Source organism: Salvelinus sp. IW2-2015, linkage group LG17, assembly GCF_002910315.2.
Source record: "Salvelinus sp. IW2-2015 linkage group LG17, ASM291031v2, whole genome shotgun sequence".
Taxonomy (NCBI): domain Eukaryota; kingdom Metazoa; phylum Chordata; class Actinopteri; order Salmoniformes; family Salmonidae; genus Salvelinus; species Salvelinus sp. IW2-2015.
In genome coordinates this window covers 27,332,130-27,352,433 of record NC_036857.1, presented here as the reverse complement: position 1 = coordinate 27,352,433, position 20,304 = coordinate 27,332,130, and the positions used below count along the sequence as shown (strand labels likewise).

The window sequence follows — 20,304 nt, the reverse complement described above, 5'->3', positions numbered from 1 at the left end:
GAGAAAGTCCAGGTCTCTTGAATACAATAGTGAAATAGAAAGGACATTCATTTCATATGAGAAACCATAGACCCAACAGTATATGTCATGAGTGCTGCCGTAACCCAGACAGTGTTTATCCCCATAGGAGTCTACAGCCATGTCTCAGGATTAAGTGTTGACCGTGCTTTGTCCTCACCTTGGCTTGTGCTTGACTCTGTGACTGTGACTCCACCTGTTTGTCAGAGACATTGTGCAGCAGCTGTGTATTGTACACTGGGAGGGGTCCTGGCTGCACCTGTAACAGTAAATTCAATGCAATTAGGATATCATGTACACCACTTTAAGCAAAACATTGTTATAGGACTCTATACTATAGGCTACATTACAACACACAGCAGCAGGAGATCACTACACAGCAGATTATGACAGATTATGACGTTGCCCTGAGACATGGCTGTATTCTCCTATGGTGCACACAAAAGTGTTCTTCGTGCTGTCCTCATAAGAAAACCTATTTCTGGTTCCAGGTAGAACCCTTTTGGGTTACAGAAAGGGTTCTACATGGAACCCAAAAGGGTTGTACCTGGAACCAGAAAGGGTTCTTTAAAGGGTTCTCCTATGGGGTTAGCCCAGAGAACCCTTTAAGGTTCTAGAGAGCACCTTTTTTCCCCTAAGAGTGTGTAACATGGCTGTAGACTCCATTGGTGTAATGTTGCCATAGGAGTTTACAGCCATGTCTCAGGGCAGATTGTGATGTTACTTTATACCTGGTCGTAAGGGCTTGAATGGTTGGGTAGTTTCTGTTGGAAGAGCTCACAGAGCACTCTGTTCTGTCTCTCCAGGTCAAACACATGCATCTTCAGCTTGATGCACTCCTCTCGCAGATCCTGCATATATGTATACACAAAAACGTATCATTAAAACCACAACCCATGTCTTACCGGTTGTGATTCAAAATGGGCTTTCAAAAAAAATGATGGATTGTTGAGGATGACTTGTCAGTTTGCCTTTTGGTTGAGTAGAGCTTGGACCACATGGTTGGCCACCTCGTCTAGACATCTCTCATATGCCTCTCTTTGACTCTCATTTGCCAACACAAGAGCTGAATTCTCTGCCTGTTAAAAGAAGCCAATAGATTATTCACATCTGTAAATGTTTAGTATGAAAATAACTTTCATAAATGTGAAAATTGAAATGAAAGCAATGAATATGTGGTGAAACTATATTTAAAAAATTATATAATTTGAGATGATCAGTTCATTATGATTGAGGTTGACTCACCTCCAGTTCTCTGAGTCGGTCCATTAGTTCTCCGCTGTTCTCTTCTTCCTCCAGGTAGTCCTCAACGTCCCCCTCGTCTGACTCCAGGTCTTCATCACACATCCTCGGTTCTGTCTCATCAGACATCGTTCTCATCTGGAACACAAGGAGGTTCATAATGTTACAATCTTCTCACTTTTACACACAAAACATCAATGTACTATGTAACCACCAACATACAGTAAGTCATCTATACCCTTGCGTTGAGACATGGCCCTAGGACCATGCCTCAGGACAACCTGGCTTGATGACTCCTTGCTGTCCCCAGTCCACCTGGCCATGCTGCTGCCCCAGTTTCAACCGTTCTGCCTGCAGCTATGGAACCCTGACCTGTTCACCGGACGTGCTACTTGTCCCAGACCTGCTGTTTTCAACTCTTTAGAGACAGCAGGAGCAGTAGAGATACTCTGAATGATCGGCTATGAAAAGCCAACTGACATTTACTCCTGTGGTGCTGACCTGTTCCTAGCCACCGTGCTTCTACACCTGCATTGCTTGCTGTTTGGGGTTTTAGGCTGGGTTTCTGTACAGCACGTTGTGATATCAGCTGATGTAAGAAGGGCTTTATAAATACATTTGATTTGATGATTTTGATTTATAGACTCCTATGGCGTCCAGCCTTGTCTCAGCGCAATAGTCTACCCCAAATAACAGGGAGTGTCCAGAGATATCAAAGTATATCTGACCAAATTAGGAAAGACAAACATTGTAATTTTGAATTCTGTAAAGTGAGTGTGGAAGAAGTAAAAAAATAAGAAGATTGTTGTCTATCAACAATGACAAGCCACCGGGGTGTGACAACTTGGATGGAAAATTACTGAGGATAATAGCGGACGATATTGCCACTCCTATTTGCCATATTTTCAATTTAAGCCTACTAGAAAGTGTGTGCCCCCAGGCCTGGAGGGAAGCTAAAGTCATTCCACTACCCCCTTTACTGGCTCAAATAGCCGACCAATCAGCCTGTTACCAACCCTTAGTAAACTTTTTTTTTTAAATGGAGTTTGACCAGATACAATGCTATTTTACAGTAAACAAATTGACAACAGACTTTCAGCACGCTTATAGGGAAGGACATTCAACAAGCACAGCACTTACACAAATGACTGATGATAGGCTGAGAGAAATTTATGATAAAAAGATTGTGGGGGCTGTTTTGTTAGACTTCAGTGCTGTTTTTGACATTATCGATCATAGTCTGCTGCTGGAAAAACGTATGTGTTATAGCTTTACACCCCCTGCTATACTGTGGAGAAAGAGTTACCTGTCTTACAGAACACAGAGGGTGTTCTTTAATTGAAGCCTCTCAAACATAATCCAGGTAGAATCAGGAATTCCCCATGGCAATCTTTACTAACGACATGCCACTGGCTTTGAGTAAAGCAAGTGTGTCTCTTTATGCGGATGACTCAACACTATACACGTCAGCTACTAGAGCGGCTGAAATGACTGCAACACTTAACAAAGAGCTGCAGTTAGTTTCAGAGTGGGTGGCAAGGAATAAATGAATCCTAAATATTTCTAAAACTAAAAGCATTGTATTGAACTAAATCTAGTAATAAATCATGTGGAAATTGAGCAAGTTGAGGTGACTAAACTTCTTGGAGTAACTGTCACACCCTGGCCTTAGTATTCTTTGTTTTCTTTATTATTTTAGTTAGGTCAGGGTGTGACATGGGGAATGTTTGGGTTTTATCGGTTTTGGGTGGTTATATGGTAAAGGGGGTGTTGGGTGTAGTGTATGGGTTTGTGTTGAGTGTATGTGTCTAGCTGTGTCTATGTTGGTGTAGTTGTCTAGGTGAGTCTATGGTTGCCTGAATGGGTTCCCAATTAGAGACAGCTGATTTCTGTTGTCTCTGATTGGGAGCCATATTTAGGGTAGCCATAGGCTTTCGTTTGATGTGGGTAATTGTCTATGTCAGAACGTTTGTAGCCTGTGTATGTGCACYACGTTTATTAGCTTCACGATCGTTTGTTTGTTAGTTTTGTAATAGTGTTTTGTTTTTGGTTCTCCTTCTTCATAATAAAAAGGAAGATGGCTTATTTTCCTAATGCTGCGTTTTGGTCCGTCAATCCTCCACACGATCGTAACAGAATCACCCACCTAACTAGGACCAAGCGGRGGGGGAGAGCTCAACAGAGCAACCAGGACTCATGGACATGGGAGGAGATCCTGGACGGCAAAGGACCCTGGGCTCAGCCAGGGGAATATCGCCGTCCCAAGGCGGAGCTGGAGGCAGAGAGGCGCTGGTATGAGGAGGCAGCGCGGCGACGCGGTTGGGAGCCCGAGAGTCAGACCCAAACATTTCTTGGGGGGGGCACACGAGGAGTGTGGCAAAGCCGGGTAGGATACCTGAGCCAACTCCCCGTGCTTACCGTGGAGTGAGAGGGCGTCGTACTGGTCAGACACCGTGTTATGCGGTAAAGCGCACGGTGTCCCCAGTACGCGTGCTTAGCCCAGTGCGGGCTATTCCACCTTGCCGCACTGGGAGGGCTAGGTTGGGCATCGAGCCGGATGTCATGAAGCCGGCCCAACGTATCTGGCCTCCAGTACGTCTCCTCGGGCCGGCGTACATGGCACCAGCCTTACAGGTGGTGTCCCCGTTCGCCTGCATAGCCCAGTGCGGGTTATTCCACCTCGCCGCACTGGCAGGGCTACGGGACCATTCAACCTGGTAAGGTTGGGAGGCTTGGTGCTCAAGAGCACGTGTCCTCCTTCACGGTCCGGTATACCCGGTGCCACCTCCAAGTACCAGTCCACCGGTGGCAGCCCCCCGCACCAGGCTGTCTCTCCGGGTTCTCTCTCCAGCTGCTCCCACCTGTCCAGCACTGTCAGAGCTTTCCTCCTCTCCAGCGCAGCCAGTGCCTATACCACGCACCAGGCTGTCTCTCCGTCTCCTCCCTACAGGTGTGCCCGTCTGCCCAGCGGCGCCTGAACTGCCCGTCTGCCCAGCGGCGCGCTGAACTGCCAGTCTGCCCAACGCCGCATGAACTGCTCGTCTGGACTGAAGCCGTCGTCCAGCCAGGACCAGCAGAGCCGTCCAGCCAGACCTGCCAGAGCCGTCCAGCCAGGACCTGCCAGAGCCGTCCAGCCAGGACCTGCCAGAGCCGTCCAGCAGACCAGCCAGAGCCGTCCAGCCAGGACCAGCCAGAGCCGTCCAGCCAGGACCTGCCAGAGTCCCTCAGCCCGGACCTGCCAGAGTCCCTCAGCCGGACCTGCCAGAGTCCCTCAGCCCGGACCTGCCAGAGTCCCTCAGCCCGGACCTGCCAGAGTCCCTCAGCCGGACCTGCCAGAGTCCCTCAGCCCGGACCTGCCAGAGTCCCTCAGCCGGACCTGCCAGAGTCCCTCAGCCCGGACCTGCCAGAGTCCCTCAGCCCGGACCTCCGAGTCCCTCAGCCCGGACCTGCCAGGTCCTCAGCCCGACCTGCCAGAGTCCCTCAGCCCGGACCTGCCAGATCCCTCAGCCCGGACCTGCCAGATCCCTCAGCCGACCTGCCAGAGTCCCTCAGACCCGGACCTGCCAGAGTCCCTCAGCCCGGACTGCCAGAGTCCCTCAGCCCGGACCTGCCAGAGTCCCTCAGCCCGGACCTGCCAGAGTCCCTCAGCCCGGACCTGCCAGAGTCCCTCAGCCCGGACCTGCCAGAGTCCCTCAGCCGGACCTGCCAGAGTCCCTCAGCCCGGACCTGCCAGAGTCCCTCAGCCCGGACCTGCCAGAGTCCCTCAGCCCGGACCTGCCAGAGTCCCTCAGCCCGACTGCAGTCCCTCAGCCCGGACCTGCCAGAGTCCCTCAGCCCGGACCTGCCAGAGTCCCTCAGCCCGACCTGCCAGAGTCCCTCAGCCCGGAGCTGCCGCCCCTTATCCCGGTGCTGCCCTTATCCCTCTGCCCCTTATCCCGGTGCTGCCCCTTCATTTAGGTGGGTTTAGTTGGGAGGTGGTCATTGGGAGGGATACAGAAGCGGGGAGTGACTATGGTGGTGTGGGGACAGCGTCCGGAGCCTGAGCCACCACCGTGGTCAGATGCCCACCCAGACCCTCCCCTAGACTTTGTGCTGGTGCGCCCGGCGTTCGCACCTTAAGGGGGGGGTTATGTCACGTTCCTGACCTGTTTTCTCTTGTTTTGTATGTGTTTATTGGTCAGGGCGTGAGCGGGGTGGGCATTTCTATGTGTTGTGTTTCTATGTTGGGTTAAAGGGTTGCCTGGTATGGCTCTCAATTAGAGGCAGGTGTTTGGCATTTCCTCTGATTGAGAGTCATATTAAGGTAGGTTGTTCTCAATGTTTGTTTGTGGGTGATTGTCTCCTGTGTCTTTCGTGTCTGTACACCACACGGGACTGTCTTGGCTGTTCGTTCGTTTGATGTAGTCTGTTCCTGTTCGTGAGTTCTGCGTGTAGTTATGTAAGTTCCATGTTCAGGTCTGTCTACGTCGTGTTTGTTATTTTGTAATTTCCAAGTGTTTTCGTATTTCGTCTTCGTGTTTCAATAAATATCATTTATGTCTAATTACCTCGCTGCGTATTGGTCCACCGATCCTTCTCTCCTCTCCTCGTCCGAGGAGGAGGAGGAAGACGACAGCCGTAACAGTAACCCTGGATTGTAAACTGTCATGGTCAAAACATATTGATACAACAGAAGCTAAAATGGGGAGCAGTCTGTCCATAATAAAGCTCTGCTCTACCTTCTTAACAGCACTATCAGCTAAGGCAGGTCCTACATGCCCTAGTTTTGTCGCACCTGAACTACTGTTCAGTCGTGTGGACAGGTGCCACAAAAAGGATCGTAGGAAAATTGCAATTGGCTCAGAACAGGGCAGCACAGCTGGCCCTTGGATGTACACAGAGAGCTAACATTAATAATATGCATGTCAATCTCTCCTGGCTCAAAGTGGACTTGTATTTATGAGAGGTATTGACATGTTGAATGCACCGAGCTGTCTGTTTGAACTACTAGCGCACAGCTTGGACACCCATGCATACCTCACAGTCCCCGAGTCCAGAACAGACTGTGGGAGGTGCACAGTACTACATAGAGCCATGACTACATGGAACTCTATTCCACATCAAGTAACTGATACAAGCAGTAAAATTCGATTTAACAAATACATCTTATAGAACAGAGGGGACTGTAAAGCAACGCAAACATAGGCACAGACACATGCATACACACACACAATAACATACGCACTATACACACACGTACACATGGATTTTTTGTAGATATGTGGTAGTGGTGGAGTAGGGGCCTGAAGGCACACAGTGTGTTGTGAAATCTGTGAATGTATTGTAATGTTTTTAAAATGGTATAACTTAATTTTGCTGGACCCCAGGAAGAGTACAGTATCCATAATAAATACAAATACCAGGACTTTCTCTTGTGAGAATGGAACCGTAATAATCCCTCTAGTGTCAGGTTCTTGACGATGGAGAGATGTAAGGCTATTCTGCCATGTTAGACTGGGTGTGTTTGGTCGGATAAATGCATAACTGATGTATCAGCCTGTTGGTTGGCTTTAGCTAGATTACGGAGTAATCTATAGTAATGTATAGCATACTGAGTTTTTTTTGGACAAAGCCCATAGGAGCAGAACATAATGGTGGAAGTGCTGGTGGTAGGGTTCTGTGACAGCTGTGAGTGGAGGGGAAGGCCTGGAGATATATCCCTGGGTTTCTCAGGAGCATTAAACAGTGTCAGGGATAAGACTGATCTAACTCCATTACTCAAATCCTGCCAAGTCATCCCCTTCACCCAGAGCTAAACAGACAGGTCATGTACAGTAAACCCCTGTTCACAAACACAAACGTACTCTAGGGATGAGTGCATTATAAGTCTAAGAGGTGAGTGCTGCGAAGTGCAAAGCGCGAATACGTTTACGAGAACCTCGACACCCCAGAGGATGCATTGAATAGGCCTAATATTACTGGCTCATCCTCACCCTCGCTGCCAGTCTGAGATCTCAGCAGCCCCATCTAAACTGATGTATTGAGCTGTAATCAACTGAGCAAAGGCCAATTGGGCCTGTAATGGAGGGCTGATCAATGTGTCTCCTATAGAGGCATAAGGAAGAAGATATTAGCTGCATGTTTAACCTGCCAGAGCGTTAAGGAGGAGTTATAAATACCAGCTATTCTTCACTTAATGCACATTACAGCTCCAGGCATGGCAAGCTACAGTACAATATACACCGAGTTTGTTTATTCATAACAAATGAACAGGACAAAATGACAAATCCTTTTCCCATTAACAGCATCTGCGTGTTCTCGGAACGTTCACACATCCAACTGGGCAAAAACTGGTTGGATCAACATTGTTTCAGCATCATTTAAATCATGTTTAGGGATGTGATGGCATTGAATCAACATGGAAAACTGATTGGATTTGTTTTCAACGTCAGGGCATTTTGTCTTTTTCCCAACCAACTTTGGACCTAAATCCAATGGCATGTTGGAATTCTGTTTTTGATCTCACTGTGTTGACAACTCTACCAAACGTAAAGTAAAACTCCACGTTGAAATGACGTCCGTGCCCAGTGGGATGGAACTCCATGTGAACTCCACATTAAACAAAACATAAAAGTGAGACTAAATATAACATGGTAGATGCTGCTGTTGCTAGGTACTGTACTCTGTGGTGCAGAACCTTGAATCGCGACCAAAACAAAGCGATAAAGGAGAATGCCTCTTTTCTGAATTTAATCCAGACAATTCTAAAGTGACACAATTTATTGATTGCAGCTTGATCAAAGCTGATTCACCCACCCTCATGCTCTCTCCCCCATCCTTAACCTCATCCTCTTCCCCCCCATCAGACCAATTCAACTGATATTGATTATACAACAGATCCTACATCCGATCACGGCGGATACAATGAAATTCTAGGCAGGGGTCACAGAGAACTGTAGGGGTCAACTGTAGTGTGGTGAAGGACAGCATTGTCATTGTGGGGGTGGTGCTTAGGCCGCTGACTAGCTTCTGCGTGCCCAAACAGATAACCATTCACAGGGAGAGGAGATCAGAGTGTCTGCCCAGAGACTGCCGTGCCAGGCAGGGAGCAAGGGGTGGGGAGGGAGAGAGCGTGGGAGGGGGGGGGGGGGGGGGGGGGGGGGGGGGGAGTGAGAGAGCGGGAGAAAGAGAATGGGAGAAGAGAGAGTGCTCGTGAAGAGAGAGAGCGAGGGCGAGAAAAGAGAGAGAGATGCCCTGCTCCAGAAATGTGCTGATATGAGACTGAGACCCACAGAGAAGCACTGAATGCAAAAGGAGATTGTGTACAAGGAGAACGGCCATATTGCTTGCTACCTTATTTTCCCATTCTAGAATTATAAACAGGGGAGATTTACATGTCTCTCAAACTATTTATGATATACCCGGATAAAAACAAGACGTGCTTTATTACAATCTGCAGTCTGTGATAAGTATGAAATATATACGGTACATACTTCCATCATCTCCTTCTTCTCTCTGCATTGTGCGATAAAGAGAACACTGACTGTAATCCAAATGTTTACTATCTACTGTAGATAAGGGCTGTCTGCCCGTGAGATACATAGAACAGAAGCTTCACCCTCATCTCTTGAGTGCCTGATCATTAATAACCCAGATATTTCCTCTGTTGACTGACACACAGGAGGATCTAAATAGAGGAACCTCTAAAAAAGCAAATACAATTTTTCACCACCATCAATGACATATCTAATCACAGTGACAGAGAATCTGCCCCCGTTTCCTGTTCAAATGCCACAAAGGATACTGACACTGTGACATTCGCTAAAAAGGACATGAATAGAAAACAGAGAGGGAAGTACAGAGATAACAAAGGACATGAAGAGAAAACAGAGAGTGAAGTACAGAGACAACAAAGGACATGAAGAGAAAACAGAGAGTGAAGTACAGAGACAACAAAGGACATGAAGAGAATACAGAGAGTGAAGTACAGAGACAACAAAGGACATGAAGAGAAAACAGAGAGTGAAGTACAGAGACAACAAAGGACATGAAGAGAAAACAGAGAGTGAAGTACAGAGACAACAAAGGACATGAGAGAAAACAGAGAGTGAGTACAGAAGATAACAAGGACAATGAAGAGAAACAGAGAGTGAAGTACAGAGATAACAAAGGACATGAATGAGAAAACAGGAGAGTGAAGTTACAGAGACAACAATAGGGATACACTGAAGCACTTTCATTGAGCCACAGCCTCTTTTTCAATGAGCTTCCACCGCCACTGCTCTTTCATGATGCTTCCACCCCACTGCTCTTTTTCAATGATGCTTTCCCCTCCACTGCTCTTTTTCATATCCGAATGATGCTTCACCCCCACTGCTCTTTTTCAATGATGCTTCCACCCCCTCTGCTCTTTTTCAATGATGCTTCCTCCTCCACTGCTCTTTTTCAATGATGCTTCCACCCCACTGCTGTTTTTTCAATTATGCTTCCACCCCACTGCTCTTTTTCAATGATGCTTCCACCCATTGCTGTTTTTCATGATCTTCCACCCCCACTGCTGTTTTCAATGATGCTTCCTCCTCCACTGCCTCTTTTCAATTATGCTTCCTCCTCCACTGCTCTTTTTCAATGATGCTTCACCCCCACTGCCTTCTTTTTCAATGATGCTTCTCCTCCACTGCTCTTTTTCAATGATGCTTCCTCCTCCTCGCTCTTTTTTTCAATGATGCTTCCTCCCCCACTTGCTCTTTTACAATGATGCTTCCACCCCACCATTTTTTCATTATGCTACCTCCACTGCTTTTTTCAATGATGCTTCCACCCCCACTGCTGTTTTTCAATGATAGCTTCCTCCTCCACTGCTCTTTTTCAATGATGCTTCCTCCTCCACTGCTGTTTTTCAATGATGCTTCCACCCCCACTGCTCTTTCGTCAAATAGATAGACTAAACCAGGTGAAACGACGCACAATTTTCAGTTTAAAGGGAACAGCAAAAGAACAAAACAAGATATATCATGTCATCACTGAGCCGGAATGCATATAACACTTAATGCTGTAAAAAAAGTAATCCTGAGGACATTGTAGGAGCTTTTATAAGGAGAAGAAAATGTGTAACCCTATAGGCCTGCAAAACAAATGTGTCATGCGCCAGAAATAAATAGCCAAGCATGCTGTCTCCTGAAGGTATAATACCCAGAAGATATTGCTAGGAAGGTCCATTTTCATAGTTGGAAACGTACAGAAAGCCAAAGAACATACAACAGTAGAGTAGAATAGAGTCTTCTAGAACAGACACTCACCTGTGATGCCAGCTCTCCTTAGAGCAGAGTACTCAGTCTTACTCCTGTGCGTGTAAGCCACTTCTCTACTCTCCCCACGTCAGAGCCAAGGAGCTGAGGAAAAAAACGAAATGACACATCTTGTTATTATCATCCTCTCAACTCTCCCTCTCCCCCCCTCCCTTTTCCAGTCAGAGCATTTTTCAGTCGGGGATTTCGTGCGGTTTGCAGACATCAAGCGTTAATTTTATACAAATCAAATCAAATGTTATTGGTCACATACACATGGTTAGCAGATGTTAATGCGAGTGTAGCGAAATGCTTGTGCTTTTAGTTCCGACCATGCAGTAATATCTAACAAGTAATCTAACAATTTCACAACAACTACCTTATACACACAAGTGTAAAGGAATGAATAAGAATATGTACAAATAAATATATGGATGAACGATGGCCGCGCGGCATAGGCCAGATGCAGTAGATGGTATAGAGTACAGTATATACATATGAGATGAGTAATGTAGGGTATGTAAACATTATATAAAGTGGCATTGTTTAAAGTGACTAGTGATACATTTATTACATCAAATTTTTTATTATTAAAGTGGCTAGAGATTTGAGTCAGTATGTTGGCAGCAGCCACTCAATGTTAGTGATGGCTGTTTAAATGAGGCCTTTCCTCCTGGTTACCCTAGTGACCATATCCCCCGCGCCTTCTGCAAAGGCGGAGTTGTTGCAAACATTTATGACAGCAAATAAAATAAATAACGACTGTGTTTTCGTCTTTTGAGCTTCTAGTCATGAAATCTATGCAGCCTAAATAACTTTTTATAGCTACTGTAATGAACACGATGGGAGACAGAGAGCTGGTTTCAAGCGCAGGGCTCAGCAGGTGTTTATCCGTAAAGAACCACAGGAGGAGGCAGGTAGCTGGGTCCAGGGGTAGGCAGAAGGTCATACACAGGGGGTCCAAACAGGCAACAGTATAGGCAGGGAAAAGGCTAGTAACGTCGACCGYGAGATCAGGCAATAGGTTGATAACAGGAAATCTGATATGCTAAAYTACAGGCAAAAGGCGTCAATAGTGAGGCGGGCAAAAACTATCATACACGGGAGGATTATCATACACGGGAGGATTATCACACGGGAGGAAAAACAATACCTCACAAAGATGAGGTGCAAATAACTGAACTAAATAGTGTGTGATAATAATATACAGGTGTGTGAACAGGTGATCAGAATTCAGGTGATTGGGATCGGGAGAGTGAGCTGCGTTCAGGGGATCTATGTGTTTGAGAGTGTGAGCTGAAAAGTGGGCTGGAAAGTGAGCTGTGTTCAGGGGATCTACGTGTTTGAGTGTGAGTTGGAAGCGGACGTTACAGCTACTGTATACAGGCCTCCTGGGCCATATACAGCGTTCCTCACAGAGTTCCCTGAATTCCTATCWGTCCTTGTAGTCACGGCAGATAATATTCACATTTTTGGTGACTTTAACAGTCTGATGGCCTTGAGACAGAAGCTGTTTTTCAGTCTCTCGGTCCCAGCTTTGATGCACCTGTACTGACCTCGCCTTCTGGATGATAGCGGGGTGAACAGGCAGTGGCTCAGGTGGTTGTTGTCCTTGATGATCCTTTTGGCCTTCCTGTGACATCAGGTGCTGTAGGTGTCCTGGAGGGCAGGTAGTTGCCCCCGGTGATGCGTTGTGCAGACCTCACTAGCCTCTGGTGAGCCTTATTGTTGTGGGCGGAGCAGTTGCCGTAATAGGCGGTGATACAGCCCGACAGGATGCTCTTGATTGTGCATCTGTAAAAGTTTATGAGTGTTTTCGGTGACAAGCCAAATTTCTTCAGCCTCCTGAGGTTGAAGAGGCACTGTTGCGCCTTCTTCTACACACTGTCTGTGTGGGTGGACCATTTCAGTTTGTCTGTGATGTGTACACCGAGGAACTTAAAACTTTCCACCTTCTCCACTACTGTCCCGTCGATGTGGGGGGGTGCTCCCTCTGCTGTTTCCTGAAGTCCACGATCATCTCCTTTGTTTTGTTGACGTTGAGTGTGAGGTTATTTTCCTGACACCATACTCCAAGGGTCCTCACCTCCTCCCTGTAGGCCATCTCGTCGTTGTTGGTAATCAAGCCTACCACTGTAGTGTCGTCTGCAAACTTGATGATTGAGTTGGAGGCGTGCATGGCCACGCAGTCATGGGTGAACAGGGAGTACAGGAGAGAGCTGAGAACGCACCCTTGTGGGGCTCCAGTGTTGAGGATCAGCGGGGCGGAGATGTTGTTTCCTACCCTCACCACCTGGGGGCGGCCCGTCAGCAAGTCCAGTACCCAGTTGCACAGGGCGGGGTCGAGACCCAGGGTCTCGAGCTTATTGACGAGTTTGGGGATTACTATGGTGTTAAATGCTGAGCTGTAATCGATGAACAGCATTCTTACATAGGTATTCCTCTTGTCCAGATGGGTTAGGGCAATGGGCAGTGTGATTGCATCATCTGTGGACCTATTGGGGCGGTAAGCAAATTGGAGTGGGTCTAGGGTGTCAGGTAGGCTGGAGGTAATATGATCCTTGACTAGTCTCTCAAAGCACTTCATGATGACGGAAGTGAGTGCTACGGGGCAATAGATGTATATCTCAGTTACCTTAGCTTTCTTGGGAACAGGAACAATGGTGGCCCTCTTGAAGCATGTGGGAACAGCAGACTGGGATAGGGATTGATTGAATATGTCCGTAAACACACCAGCCAGCTGGRCTGCACATGCTCGGAGGACGCGGTTAGGGATGCGTCTGGGCCGGCAGCCTTGCGAGGGTTAACATGTTTAAATGTTTTACTCACATTGGCTACGGTGAAGGAGAGCCTGCAGGTTTTAGTAGAGGGACGTGTCAGTGGCACTGTATTGTCTTCAAAGCGAGCAAAGTTGTTTAGTCTGTCTGGGAGAAAGAGGTCGGTGTCCGCGACAGGGCTGGTTTTCTTTTTGTAATCCGTAATTGACTGTAGACCCTGCCACATACATCTCGTGTCTGAGCTGTTGAATTACGACTCTACTTTGTCTCTTTGTTTGATTGCCTTGCGGAGGGAATAGCTGCACTGTTTGTATTCGGGCATGTTTCCGGTCGCCTTGCCATGATTAAAAGCAGAGGTTTGCGCTTTCAGTTTTGCGCGAATGCTGCCATCAATCCACGGTTTCTGGTTGGGGAAGGTTTTAATAGTTACCGTGGGTACAACATCACCGATGGACTTGCTAATAAACTCGCTCACCGAATCAGCGTATACATCAATGTTGTTGTCTGAGGCTATCCGGAACATATCCCAGTCCACATGATCGAAGCAATCTTGAAGCATGGAATCAGATTGGTCGGACCAGCGTTGAACAGACCTGAGCATGGGCGTTTCCTGTTCAAGTTTCTATCTATAGGCTGGGAGCAATAAAATGGAGTCGTGGTCAGATTTGCCGAAAGGAAGGAGAGGGAGGGCTTTGAATGCGTCGCGGAAGTTAGAGTAGCAATGCTGCCAGCCCGGGTCGCGCATTCTATATGCTGATAAAATTTAGGGAGCCTTGTTTTCAGATTAGCTTTGTTAAAATCCCCAGCTACAATAAATGCAGCCTCAGGATATGTGGTTTCCAGGTTACATAGAGTCCAACGAAGTTCTTTCAGAGCCGTCGAGGTGTCTGCTTGGGGGGGATATACACGGCTGTGATTATAATTGAAGAGAATTCTCTTGGCAGATAATGCAGTCGGCATTTGATTGTAAGGAATTCTAGGTCAGGTGAACAAAAGGACTTGAGTTCCTGTATGTTGTTATGATCACAACACGACTRGTTAATCATACGGCATACACCCCGCCCTTCTTCTTACCAGAGAGATGTTTGTTTCTGTTGGCGCGATGCGTGAAGAAACCGGGTGGCTGTACCGACTCTGATAACGTATCCCGAGTGAGCCATGTTTCCGTGAAACAGAGAATGTTACAATCTCTGATGTCTCTCTGGAAGGTAACCCTTGCTCGAATTTCATCTACCTTGTTGTCGAGAGACTGGACATTGGAGTAGTATACTCAGGAGCGGTGGGCGATGTGCCTGTCTACGGAGCCTGACCAGAAGACCTCTCCGTCTGCCCCTTCTGCGGCACCATTGTTTTGGGTCYCCTACTGGGATCCGATCCATTGTCCTAGGTGGTGAACCAAACGGAGGATCCGCTTCTGGAAAGTCGTATTCCTGGTCGTGATGCTGGTAAGTTGACGTTGCTCTTGTATCCAATAGTTCTTCCTGGCTGTATGTAATAAGACTTAAGATTTCCTGGGGTAACAATGTAAGAAATAATACATAAAAAAACTAAATACTGCACAGTTTCCTAAGAATGCGAAGCGAGGCGACCATCTCTGTCGTGCCATGTTTATGACATCAAGGCCAYATTTCTCTTGCTCCATTTTGATTTCCCCAGATGGACACTCAAACATCACATCCCTGTCACCTCCAGAGAGGAGAGCAGCTTCATATTTTTTTTTTTTTGTGTTGACCAAACGCAATGAATGTGACTGTCACATTAGAATAGGCAGTCAGTCCGAATTCTGCAACTCTCCCTCCTCATTGGCCCTAACCCTTTGATGATTGAATATCTGAAGGGTCTGGAGCTTCCACCATATTTTCTCCACTTTACAGATCTGCACACATCGAAGGGTTAAGGCTAAGGGGAAGTGGTAGGAAGCGAATTGGGACAGGCTATGCAACTGGAATGGTCTTCCTGTCCTGTCAGACAGACCAGGAATATGAGAGGAATCTCCATGCCCTGCGGGGGACAACGTCTGCAGACGGCAGCCTCCACGCCAAAACCACAATCCCCCCTCTCTCTCCCTCTCATCTTCCCTTCTTTTCATCTCGAGTCTTAAGTCATTGTAAAGTGTAATGAAAGAAAGATGGATGAATAATTCAGCAGAGAGACCCAGTAGCGTTTCGAAGTCCCCTTTCATGTTCCAGTGATAACACTATGGCATGCAGGCTGCAGACACCCGGTATTACAATCACTGTATTGAACCTCCATGTAGTCTAGTCGGTAATCTGGGATTTCCCATTACTGTACTCTCATTGGTAATTATGTTTCGTTTCCACAAGACTTGCCCTCATTGATAAATGGGAGCACGGTCAGACGCTCGCTGCCATAGGTTGACTCCCAAATGGCACCCTATTCCCTATGTAGTGCACTGCTAYGCACTACATAGGGAATAGGGTGTCATTTGGGAAGCAGTCTTGTCCTCATACTGTAACTTGCTAAATGGGAGCATGTTCAGTCACTGCCATTGGCTTCAGATTCAGTCTAGTCTGGCCGCGTTCCTTCAGACGAGATGAGTTTAGACAGAGCTACAGCATTAACTCTTCACTCCCAAGCAGCCCACATGGGAACCACGGCTGATCCCTTTTAGATCTCATCAACTCCAAATGGGTTTAGCAGTATTTAGCATCTGCCTTTTCCACTCTGGCTTTCAGCTGCAGATTAACTAGAGCAGAGGAGTCTGCACGCCTGTCTCTGAGTCAGGAGAACACACCTGCTCCATGTGTGAAAATCCTGATCTGTGATCTTGGCTATCTGTTGTCGAGCGACACGAAACAAGTGTAATAGATTATTGTTATGATTCACTTGCCATAGCCATATTGTGTTATTAGCTGCTCACCTGATCACATCCAAGAGACCAGACAAAATGGCTGATCACATCCAAGAGACCAGACAAAATGGCACTTGAGTAATGATTCCTTGAGAATGGGTTTTGCCATTGGCATATAATGTTACTGTGTGCACACACCTGATCACATCCAAGAGACCGCGAAAAAATAGCACTTCTTCATAATGATTTTCTTGAGAATGTGTTTTGCCTGTGGCGGCTGGCAACATTGTTATTGATATTATGCTGTGTTCTGTGAGGTCATCCGAATGGAGCTCAGAGTTCAAAGTGGCTGGGTCTGGTGTGATGCACACCACGAGGAATGAGCCAAGCAGCAGACTTATACTTTATATTCATGGAATGGGGGGTTACAGTACAAATCAAAGACAACTCAGCAGAACCAAAAACCTTCAAGCTCCTTAAATCATGTCAGGCACACACTTGGGGATTTGGCTGCTGCCGCCGAGCGGAGGCTGTCTCAGGTTATATCAAATACCACCCTTCCCTTTTGGCAATTTGGGATGGCACAGATTGGAGTTCTCTCGGTGTGAACAAACAAGTGTGTAGGCTGGAGGGGTAAACAACATCACAGAAGACCCATTCAGACAAATTAGGAACCACACCTCATAGGAACAACAATGCAATTATAACCATGATCACTAAAATATGCCACTGTAGGCATCCATCTAAGCATAGTGAGATGGTACATAGACTAGATTCATACTAATCGGATTCCTTTGTTACTATGGCTTCTGATGTTTAGCCAAAATAACAGTGGGCCTGATAATCCAATACCAACGTTTTGACTGAAGGTAGAGGGGAGAGATAGAGCAGAGAGGGAATAACGGATTTGGGGAAGGGAGGGACGATTCCCAAAAGAATCTAGAGGTTGGACCAATGCCATGTCTGAGCGTAATCCAACAGAATGGTGCAGGCCTCTCTGTGATATTTCAAAATCTTTGCCAGGCAACCCCGAAAACCCCACCCTACACCATCCGTCCTCCCCACTGGAACATAATTACAAGGCTGCCAGTCCTGATACAGCAAGACAAGGGAGATTTTGTCATAATTGGGCACACTGAACAACAAACAAGATTCATGTACACATGTCCCTCCTCTTCTATGATCTTCTAATACTAATATGCTTATGGAAACTGTTTATTTAGTGCTGCCCCAAAATGTAGGCTAGTCCACTGATCACTATGACACAGAAAGTAAGGGACCTGGCAGTGGGCATCTGAGCTCTGCTTCCCATGTCCATCTGTCCTCTCAGACCACAGCTAATACATCATCTGTTATGGTTCTGTCACGTCACCTGTCACAACCAGCCTACAAGTCAAATCTACGCAGACAACGGCATCAGAATACCACCCTAAAATCACCATAACAGCGCAAAATCAGTTTTAACAGTGATATATTTTTCTGATTTTCAATGTGTGTGTCCTAAAATGACCAACCAGGCTCACCTTGCTCTGTTTCCTAGCATCCTCTTAAAACATCCGAAAGAGCCCTTCCAATTGAAGAAGGGGTTTTTCCTCAAGGTGATGTCTTCCAGTTTATACTACTGATAGAAAAGGCCAGTCCTTGGGCATGTGCATTGTGTATCTCTCTCTGCTTGCCCTGTGCTGTCTGCCTGCAGTGGCTGCCATATCTCCCATTGTTCCAGGGCGAGTGGGGAGGCAGGCTTCCTGCCCCAATAGACCCTGCCTACTACAACAGCTGTGGACTAGCCCCCACCTCTCCTCTCTCCTCCTCCTAAAACTACTGCCTCTGCTGCTGCTGCTAAACATTAACCCTGCAGCTGCTGGTCAGGTCATAAAGGAGATAGAAAGAAAGAAAGAAAGAAAGAAAGAAAGAAAGAAAGAAAGAAAGAAAGAAAGAAAGAAAGAAAGAAAGGGGATAGGTTTCAAAAGAAATCCCACCATGTAACCAACAAAGGTATGGAGCCGTGGACACAGAGAGGATATCCGACAGTCTGGCTGGCTAGTTGAGTAATGGAATTATCCAGCCAGGGTTATTCAACTGCTTGTATAAAGAACATGGGTTCTGCGTTAAGAGGATTTTCATACCGATTCAGACGACTAATGAGGAGAGGATAGCCTCCCCCATGACCATGCAAAAGAGGGGAAAACGCTAGTGAATGAATAACCTATACATAAACAACCAATACATGAGCTAATAATTCAAATATTCAGTTTGCTTTGTAATAGCATTTTTCATCTGTGAATTGACCAAGCACTATGCAGCTAATAATGATTTTAAATAACACCTTTAATAAATGCCTTATACCAGTAGGCCAAATTGTTTCATATTTTCCAGTAAATGACCCTAATTGACATGACAGAGAGGCCTGACCTGAATGTACTTGATTCCAGAGAAGAGTTKCGGAACTCAAATAAAAAAGCCCTGGGGTTATTTCATTGTCAGTGTTCTCAGCTTCTCTCTCTCTTGGAATCTAGATTTGACCTAAGCAGCTTGCCAATGGTGCCACATTCCTATAAAAGCTTTTAAACCTCTGCCAATTAAACCATGGAATTGGATAAATATCACTGTATTGCCACATGTTGTATTGGGAAAAATGTGGCCATACCTATGCCTAAAGTAGCACTAGGTTGAGGTGCATCCTCCTTCCTGCTATCAAAGAAACAGAATCACTGTAGGCCAACCAGAGGCAGAAATCTCTGTCTGTCCACCTAGTGGTTGAAAGAGAGAATACACTTCCAACTCCATCCAGTGTCATATAAATTGTGAATGAATCTGGCTGGATACCATTATTACATCCCAAATGGCACCCTAGTCCCTACATGGTGCACTACTTTGACCAGGGCCCATAGAGCTCTTGTAAAAGTAGTGCACTATATAGGGAATAGGGTGCCATTTGGGACRTGGTRAATGCCTCTTCTCTGTCAGACATTAATCCACACGGGCATCTAACTCTATGGGATGGATGTAATGAATGGAACATTCACAGAAACAGTCTCCTCAAAGAGGGACAGAGAGGCTGCACAGGCTGACATGACCTGAATGACAGAGAGCAGGTCACATGGTACCCTGGAACTAACAGAGAGAATTACTTTTTAATAGGACGTTTACAAACATATATTTTGATAAAAATTATTGAAAGTTGTGTCTCATTATGGTAAGTGGTGAAATAAGTATAGCCAGTTACAATTGTAATGGCTTAGCAGATAATAGAAGAAATGTTTAAAAAAGGTATAATTTTTGTGAATGATATCATAAATAGGACTGGTGGAGTAATGTCACACTGCAGCTAACACAGACATATGGAAATGTCTGCTCTACCCAAAATTACAACCAATTAATTGCAGCATTACCACAAAAATGGAAGAGGCAGGTGGAAGGGGATAAAAGTAAGGAACTTGTATGTCGGCCTTATATTAAGAACATAAATGGTTAAAGAAAAGTGTGATAAATAAAAACATATACCAATTTCATTTAAGGACCAAAAACTTACAGCTGTGCCATATAAATTGCAAAATAGTTGGGAAGAGATTTTCGATGTACCCATTCCATGGCACATGGTTTATGAATTGATACGCAAAACAACGCCGGATTCAAAACTTCGAATTTTTCAATTTAAATTATTGTACAAAATTCTTGCAACTAATAGAATGTTATATATATGGGGGATACAATCTTCTCAGCTCTGTAGATTCTGCTGTGAGGAGGCAGAGTCATTAGACCATTTATTTTTGTATTGTCCGCATGTAGCTCGTTTTTGGTCACAGGTCCAGGAATGGTTGAGAGATTGCACATTTGCGTAGAACTAGATAGCAGATACTGTAGAACTACAGATAGCAATACTGGGGGATTTGAAAAGCCATAGTCAATCAATCAATAATATAATAATTATTTTAGCAAAAATGTTTATTTTTAATTTACAATCCGTGGAAGCTATGAGAATAGGAAGATTCAAATCTTTTGTGAAGCATCACAGCACAGCTGAAAAATATATGGCAAATAAAAATCCGAAATGGATGATGTTGGAAGATAGATGGGAAAGGTTGAGTGGAGCTGAAGGTGTGGACTAATAACAAGATAACAAATGTAGGGCATACGGGATCTGTGAAATGTGTATAGGTGCGGAGCTATTGTGAAATAGCACAGTTAC

The 20,304-nt window shown here is 45.9% G+C and overlaps 1 protein-coding gene across 3 annotated transcripts in view; it reads right to left on the bottom strand.

Annotated features, from left to right (window-relative positions):
• Positions 1 to 20,304, bottom strand: part of LOC111976575 (nck-associated protein 5-like) — a 57,435-nt gene that overhangs the window by 24,420 nt on the left and 12,711 nt on the right. Inside the window, exons 1-6 of one of the 3 annotated variants that reach the window (XM_024005515.3) lie at positions 17,639 to 17,870; positions 10,539 to 10,631; positions 1,264 to 1,398; positions 990 to 1,097; positions 750 to 869; positions 179 to 277 (exon numbers count right to left, since the gene is read on the bottom strand). In XM_024005515.3, coding sequence (XP_023861283.1) covers positions 179 to 277; positions 750 to 869; positions 990 to 1,097; positions 1,264 to 1,398 — 462 coding nt within the window. In that variant the 5' untranslated portion in view covers positions 10,539 to 10,631; positions 17,639 to 17,870. Of the gene's footprint in view, positions 1 to 178; positions 278 to 749; positions 870 to 989; positions 1,098 to 1,263; positions 1,420 to 10,538; positions 10,632 to 17,638; positions 17,871 to 20,304 lie in introns of those variants that run through there. The other 2 variants (XM_024005516.2, XM_070448045.1) reach the window with 2 other exon arrangements.